The sequence below is a fragment of the Macaca thibetana genome, chromosome 20, assembly GCF_024542745.1.
Source record: "Macaca thibetana thibetana isolate TM-01 chromosome 20, ASM2454274v1, whole genome shotgun sequence".
NCBI lineage: Eukaryota > Metazoa > Chordata > Mammalia > Primates > Cercopithecidae > Macaca > Macaca thibetana.
In genome coordinates, this window is record NC_065597.1 from 27,200,386 (window position 1) to 27,207,873 (window position 7,488).

A 7,488-nucleotide genomic window follows, 5' to 3' on the forward strand; every position below is an offset into this window, starting at 1 on the left:
AAGACTCAGTTAAACGTGCAGCCTCCTTCAAGCAAATACACATTGCATCACAGTAAGCCTCGTGTAAATTGTCTTCATCCTTGTATTCATCTTATTTTTCCTATTTCTCTTGATCCCTAGCTCCTCACTTTAAACAATTGTTATCTTGTGGTATTTTTATGAATCAACTCAAAATCCCTTCTTGGGGGGAAAAAGGCAGAGTGTCAAATGGCTATTTAATTTTTTTTTTTTTTTTTTTTGAGGCGGAGTCTTGCTCTGTTGCCCATGCTGGAGTGCAGTGCCACAATCTCAGCTCACTGCAGCTTCTGCCTCCCAGGTTCAAGTGATTCTTCTGCCTCACCCTCCTGAGTAGCTGGGACTACAGGTGTGCACCACCACGCCAGGCTACATTTTGCATCAAATGGCTAATTCTTAGCTTGAGAGCACTTCTGTTTGACTTCAGAAAGGCCTGCAGTGAAATTTTATAGCGTGGATTCCAATGACCCTGCTGACAGTGTGAACCCGAATTCCTGTGTTGAAGTCTCCAGGCTCAGCCAGTGAAGCAGCTGAGCAGCCTATGATGTGGAGGTCCCTAGGGGCCTACGGCAGGAGCCAGAGAGTGGAACTGGACCTGAGGCCCCCAGATCCTCCTCCCCCGCCTTCAAGGCTCCGCGACCACCCACGGTTAGAGAAGCAGCTGCTAGAGCAACCCCTCACCCACCTGCCGGAACTTCCGTTCAGGCAGTGAGACGTTGGCCTCAGCCATAAGCATCCAAGCCGCCGCGGTTGGGAGACTAGCTTTCCCATTGGCAGGATGCACTGTCCGTCAGAGACCTAAGGGCTCTCATTGGCCAGCGGTGTGGCAGGGGTGGAGCGCACCATGCTTGTCCACGTGGTCCCCACGTGAAGGAACCCGCCCTGCGCGTGTGAAAGGGCGAGAGCAGCGCGAGATAGGGCCCAGCGCCTCAGATCTTTGTTGGCGACCATGGCTTCGGCTTCTCAAGGCGCTGACGACGGCAGCCGCAGGAAACCCCGCCTGGCTGCCTCGTTGCAGATCAGCCCCGAGCCCCGCCCCTGGCGACCGCTACCCCCTCAGGCCCAAGGTGCCTGGGAGCCCGCGCCCGCGATGGACCACGCGGAGGGCGGGCAGCCCCAGGTCTCGGTGTTGAGGGACAGTGGGCCTGGGGCAGGGGCCGGAGTCGGGGAACTGGGGGCAGCCCAGGCGTGGGAAAACTTGGGGGAACAGATGGGGAGGACCCCGAGGGTCCCTGTGCCCCCCGCAGGGCTGAGCCTGCCGCTCAAAGACCCACCTGCCAGCCAGGCCGTGTCCTTGCTCACGGAGTACGCGGCCAGCCTGGGCATCATCCTGCTCTTCCGGGAGGACCAGCAACCAGGTGAGGCCGGGCCGGGGCGTGGGTGTGCCAGAGGACAGAGCCGCGGAGGGCTGGGTCCCAGGACGTGGGGAGGGGGTCTGAGGAAGGTGGGCCTTGGTCCCTATGCTCAGAGACACCGCCAGAGCAGGACCTGGCCTGAGCCTGAGACCTCGGGGTGGACCCTGCTGTGAGCAGCGGTCTCCAAGCATCACCAGCCATACCAGATGCTCAACTGTGGCAGGGTCACGGCAGGTAAACGTTCTCTCCACCTGAGGTCCAGGGAGACTGAGGCCCCTTGGTATTTCTGCATACGTTTTTAGAGCCACTTACACGCAATTTAAGTTGCCATGCCGGCATTGGAGATACCGGAACGAGAGCCACTCCCCTGACTTAAAGTTAAGCAAAGCTTGGTAAATGTAACACCGTGTGTATGATACAGAGGTAAACCGTTATTTCCTCTTCTTCAGTACACACCCCTCAAACTCCTTGACTCAGTGTTTGTGTGTGTGTGTGTGTGTGTGTTTTAAGCTGGGGTCTTACTCTATTGTCCAGACTGGAGTGCAGTGGAACAATCTTGCCTCACTGTAGCCTCTGCCTCCTGGGCTCAAATGATACTCCTGCCTCAGCCTCAGCCTCCCGAGGAGCTGGGACTACAGGTGGACTCCACTACACCTGGCTAATTTTTTTTTTTTGTAGCGATTATGTGGTTTTACCATGTTGCCAAGATTGGTCTTGGAAATCCTGGGCTGAAGCTATCTGCCCGCCTAGGCCTCCAAAGTGCTGAGATTACAGGTGCGAGCCGCCACACTTGGCCCAGGGTTTTAATTTAAAAGTTAATTGCAGACATTATGCTCCTTACCTATAAGATATTATGCTCCTTACCTGTAAATGCGTTCACGTGTTTGTGTGTGTGTGTGTGTGTTTTGTTTTTTTTGTTTTTTTTTTTTGAGACGGGGTTTCACTTTTGTGGCCCAGGCTGAAGTACAGTGGCACGATCTTATCCCACTGCAACCTCTGCCTCCCGGGTTCAAGAGATTCTCCTACCTCAGCCTTCCAAGTAGCTGGGATTACAGGTGTCCACACCAAGCCCGGCTAATTTCTTTTTGTATTTTTGGTAGAGATGGGGTTTCACCATGTTAGCCAGGCTGGTCTCAAACTCGTGACCTCAAGTGATCCGCCCACCTTGGCCTCCCAAAGTGCTGGGTTACAGGCTAGAGCCACCTTACCCAGCCCTCTTTTTTTTTTTTTTTTTTTTTTCCTTTGAGAGAGTCTTGCTCTGTTGCCTAGGCTGGAGTGCAGTGGTAAGATCTCAACTCACTGCAACCTTTGCCTTTTGAATTCAAATGATTCTTGTGCCTCAGCCACCTGAGTAGCTGGAATTACAGACTTGTGCCGCCGTGCCCAGCTAATTTTTTTGTGTTTTAGTGGAGATGGGTTTCACCACGTTGGCCATGCTGGTCTTGAATTCCTGTCCTCAGCCCCCCAAAGTGCTGGGATTACAGGAGTGAGCCACTGTGCTCGGCCTCATATATATTTCTTAAGAACAATGGCATCTATTATGTAACTACAATACGATTATCAAATCCTGGAAATTTAACATTGATATACTACGATCTTCTAATTTCTTTTTTTTTTTTTTTTTTTTTTTTTGAGGCGGAGTCTTCACTCTGTCGCCCAGGCTGGAGTGCAGTGGCACCATCTCGGCTCACTGCAAGCTCCGCCTCCCGGGTTCGCGCCATTCTCCTGCCTCAGCCTCCCGAGTAGCTGGGACTACAGGCGCCCACAACCGCGCCCGGCTAATTTTTTGTATTTTAGTAGAGCCGGGGTTTCACCGTGTTAGCCAGGATGGTCTCGATCTCCTGACCTCGTGATCCGCCCACCTCGGCCTCCCAAAGTGCAGGGATTACAGGCGTGAGCCACCGCGCCCGGCCTTCTAATTTCTATTCACATTCAAATTTTGCCAGTTGTCCCAGTAATGACCTCGTGGCCATTTTCTCCCACCCCAGTATGACATTACAGTTAGTTGTCATGCCTCTTTAATCTCTTACCTGAAACAGTTCCTGTCTTTGTCTTTCACAATATTGATGTCTTTGAAGAGTAAGGGCTGGTAGTTTTGCAAATGTCCTTCAGCTTGGGTTTGTTTTCTCGGGACTGAGTTCAGGTGATGTGTTATTGAAGTGATGTCGAGTCCTTGGCCACGCATCTCACCGGGAGGTTTGTAATCTTGGTTTGTCCCCTGGCTATGTGACCTGCGGGGATTTGACTCGGGTTGCATCTACCAGGTGTCTTCACTTTCTTCTTTGTGCTAAATAAGTCATCCAGGGGCATTTGGAGATCTTGTAGATATCCTGTCCCCATAACATTGTCACTTGTGGTTTTAGAAAATCATGCTTTGATGGTTCTCCCCAGATTCAGTCGCTGTTAGGATGGCAGCCACGTGCTGGTTTTCTAAGGTCAACATCCCTTCCATGTCTGTCTGTGGTTGCTGGTTGTGATGCCCGTTTAGAGCAGACAGATCTCAGTGCTAGTGAGGAGTGCTGAAATGGGCTCCCTTCCAAAAGGGAAGTCCCCAGAGGGGCAGTGCTTGGGAGAAACAGTTTAGCAGCAAGTACTGTGAAATTAAATAAGCCTGCACCTTTGACCATGTGATCCCAGCTCCAGATTTTTCATCTATCTCTTTTGTGTTATAAGTAACACCCAAAATGATACTGTTTCATAGAAAAGGTGTTCAAATACAGGGCCACTGGAGGAGAGGAAATAAAATCAATGTGTGTGTGGCAGGTGGAAGTGCTTGGTGGCTTCCTCCTGAGAACAGGGTGGCGTGGGCTCTGGAGAGGGGACCTGGATATGGGTCCTGACACAACTTGGGCAAACTGCCTGCCCTTTCTGCTCATCTGTGAAATGGAGTCACGCATCCCTGTTGTAGAGGAGTTGGGCGAGGACTTGGTTGAGTCAGCGATGGGTCACAGCCTGCAGAGGCACTCAAGGGTGTGCGGGGCATGGGGTGGAGTAAGGGAAGGGCAGTCAGGGTCTCGTTACTCTGGCTGTCCTCGATGTCAGGTGTCAGGAGGAGGCAGAAGTGGTACCTGTCACAGGGCCAAAGGCCGGGTGGCTCCTTCCTCACCTTGCTCCTTCCCCAGGTCCCTGCTTCCCCTTCTCTGTGAGCGCGGAACTGGATGGGGTGGTCTGCCCTGCGGGCACTGCAAACAGCAAGACAGAGGCTAAACAGCAGGCGGCGCTCTCTGCCCTCTGCTACATCCGGAGTCAGCTGGAGAGCCCAGGTAATGAAGGGAGGGCCAGGCAGCTGAGCCGCAGCTGGGGACAAGAGGCCCGAGGCCGGCAGTCCTGTGGGGAGGCTGAAGTGGCTGTGCGTGTGGGCAGGAGGGGGGTTGCTGCACGAACCATCTGGGCATCAGGACATCACCTGCAGGGAGCTGGGGCGGGGGACAGGTGCCGGTCCCTGCTTTCATGTCCTCTGGGGACACTGGGGGTAGGGACGGCTAGAAGAGCAGCTCATGGAATGTCCTGTGTCTGGAAGATGAAAACTGCCTCTCCCCTGTTGCTCGGCTTCCTGAGGGGTGGAGGGTGTGCCTTGGCACCCACACCAGCCCGTCCTCCTTGTCTCTTCCAGAGTCCCCCCAGACCTCCAGCCGGCCTCCACCGCCCCCCCTGAGCGTAGGTAGGTGAGCTCTTGCGGACGCAGGCTCTAGTGTTGAGGGGAGAGGCGTGGGCTCCCTTCTACTGCACTCTCTTGCCCCGGCACAGACAGCATCCTGACCCATGGGCAGCGCTGCGCAGCCTTGGTGAGCGCCGGCTTTGACCTCCTGTTGGACGAGCGCTCGCCATACTGGGCCTGTAAGGGGACTGTGGCTGGAGTCATCCTGGAGAGGGGTAGGGATCGCCCCAGCCCCAGCCCTGGTCTCCTGGGAAGGGCCCCCTCGAGCTGCTTGCCTTAGGCTGGGCCCTCTCTGCCCTCCCTGCACAGAGATCCCGGGTGCCAGGGGCCATGTGAAGGAGATCTACAAGCTGGTGGCCCTGGGCACCGGCAGCAGCTGCTGTGCCGGCTGGCTGGAGTTCTCGGGCCAGCAGCTCCATGACTGCCATGGCCTGGTCATCGCCCGCAGGGCTCTGCTGAGGTGAGGGGCTGTGGGGTGGGCGCCTGACAGCAGCCTTTGCCAGGACAAGGTCGTCCCCAACCACCCTCTACCTGTCACTCCTAGGTTCTTGTTCCGGCAGCTCCTGCTGGCCACACAGGGGGGCGCCAAGGGCAAGGAGCAGTCCGTGCTGGCCCCCCAGCCGGGGCCCGGACCCCCATTCACCCTCAAGCCCCGCGTCTTCCTGCACCTCTACATCAGCAACACCCCCAAGGGCGCGGCCCGTGACATCTAGTATGCAGGGCCCCTGGGGCAGGCGGGGGATGCGGTGCCCTCGGTTGGGCTGCTGGGTGGGGGCCAGGGTCAGAAGAGTGGCCCTGATGCTGGTGTCTGTCCCCTCCCGGCCTGCAGCCTGCCCCCCACCTCAGAAGGCGGCCTCCCGCACAGCCCGCCCATGCGCCTGCAGGCCCACGTGCTCGGGCAGCTGAAGCCTGTGTGCTACGTGGCGCCCTCACTGTGTGACACCCACGTGGGCTGCCTCTCAGCCAGTGACAAGCTGGCACGCTGGGCCGTGCTGGGGCTGGGTGGTGCCCTGCTGGCCCACCTGGTGTCTCCACTCTACAGCACCAGCCTCATCCTGGGTGAGCACGTGGCAAGGGCTGGAGGGTGGGAGGGGAGGGCAGGGAGGTCACTCACCTTGTCCTGTCCCTTCTGCCCTACAGCTGACTCATGCCACGACCCTCCGACTCTGAGCAGGGCCATCCACACCCGGCCCTGCCTGGACAGTGTCCTGGGGCCATGCCTGCCACCTCCCTACGTCCGGACCGCCCTGCACCTGTTTTCAGGGCCCCCAGTGGCCCCCTCTGAACCTACCCCTGACACCTGTCATGGCCTGAGCCTCAACTGGAGCCTGGGGGACCCTGGCATCGAGGTTGTGGATGTGGTCACTGGGCGCGTGAAGGCCAAGTGAGAAGGGCTCCGTGGGGCCGGGCTGAGGAGGGGTCCTGGTGATGGAGGGCTCCATGCATGAACTTCCTCACCTCAGGTCTAACCCCAGCTCAACCCCTTAGCTCAGCCTCTTGGCTCAACCCCTTACTAGCTCCGTAGTGGTGGTGACACCACTGCCTGTCCTGTGACTCCTGTGACAACGTCACAGTGTGAGAGGAGGTAGTGTGAGGTGTGTGGCAGGCCTGCTGGTCCAGCTTGTATCTCTCTTATCTCAGTGGCATCCTCTCTTCATCCAGTGCTGCCCTGGGGCCTCCCTCCCGTCTCTGCAAGGCGTCCTTTCTCCGGGCGTTTCACCAGGTGGCCAGGGCTGTGGGGAAGCCCTACCTCCTGGCCTTGAAGACCTACGAGGCTGCCAAGGTCGGTCCCCATCAGTCCTGGTCCCTCTCCAGCCCTGCAATCCCTGCCCCCTGCAGGCACCTTCTCTCACCCACCTCTCATCTCCTGCCCTAGGCTGGGCCCTACCAGGAGGCTCGCCGGCAGCTCTCTCTCCTCCTGGACCAGCAGGGCCTGGGGGCTTGGCCCTCGAAGCCACTGGTGGGCAAATTCAGAAACTGAAGCCGGCCTCGGCGGGCCCAAGGTCCCGGAGCCAAGCTGTACCCCTGCTGGGGGAGTGCCCTGTCTGAGGAGGGTTGTGGGGGAGAACGTGGGTTGTGCAGGGTGAAACTGGGGCTGGAGGGAAGGAGGAGCCTGCTGTGGTTGAGACGCTGCTGCTGCACATTTGGGCTTGAATAAAGAAGTATTTCTGGTGACTGTGTAGTTGGCTGTGTGTGTTTTGGGGTGGCCAGGGGCCTTTTGTTTGTGGGTAGAGCCCCTCACGCCTCCTTTGGGAAGCCCTGTGTTCACTGGGCTCCCACCTGGATCCTCTCACTGAGCCACTGAATTGTCACCCCAGCCCCTGTTCACAGGGCTGGAGGCAGGTTTAGGAGGGGAGGTGACCTCCCCTGGTTCCTCCTGTTTTCCAGCCTGTGTGCTGGGGGAGGCCACTGAGGCCATGGGTTGTGGGGGTTGTAAAGGGCGGGAGGAGGGCAGGCTGC

At 57.3% G+C, this 7,488-nt stretch overlaps 1 protein-coding gene across 3 annotated transcripts; it reads left to right on the top strand.

The window, feature by feature from the left end:
* Nucleotides 1–818: 818 nt before the first annotated feature.
* On the top strand, nucleotides 819–7,201 carry ADAD2 (adenosine deaminase domain containing 2). Of its 3 annotated transcripts, none has more exons than XM_050773238.1 (10): nucleotides 819–1,373; nucleotides 4,493–4,633; nucleotides 4,984–5,031; nucleotides 5,118–5,243; nucleotides 5,338–5,488; nucleotides 5,573–5,740; nucleotides 5,858–6,087; nucleotides 6,169–6,412; nucleotides 6,670–6,811; nucleotides 6,905–7,201. In XM_050773238.1, the coding sequence occupies exons 1-10, from the start codon at nucleotides 965–967 to the stop codon at nucleotides 7,007–7,009; spliced, it is 1,764 nt and encodes a 587-aa protein (XP_050629195.1). In that variant the 5' UTR covers nucleotides 819–964; the 3' UTR covers nucleotides 7,010–7,201. The 3 variants fall into 3 exon arrangements, with proteins under 3 accessions (XP_050629195.1, XP_050629196.1, XP_050629197.1); XM_050773239.1 differs by having other exon boundaries at nucleotides 6,691–6,811; XM_050773240.1 differs by lacking the exon at nucleotides 819–1,373 and adding an exon at nucleotides 1,403–2,144.
* Nucleotides 7,202–7,488: the final 287 nt, after the last annotated feature.

Excerpts from the sequence above, each read along its gene's own strand:
- ADAD2 (XM_050773238.1), top strand. The coding sequence starts at position 965 with ATGGCTTCGGCTTCTCAAGGCGCTGACGACGGCAGCCGCAGGAAACCC. Across the intron at positions 4,634-4,983 it reads GAGTCAGCTGGAGAGCCCAG|AGTCCCCCCAGACCTCCAGC; the intron begins GTAATGAAGGGA and ends TGTCTCTTCCAG. Across the intron at positions 5,032-5,117 it reads ACCGCCCCCCCTGAGCGTAG|ACAGCATCCTGACCCATGGG; the intron begins GTAGGTGAGCTC and ends GCCCCGGCACAG.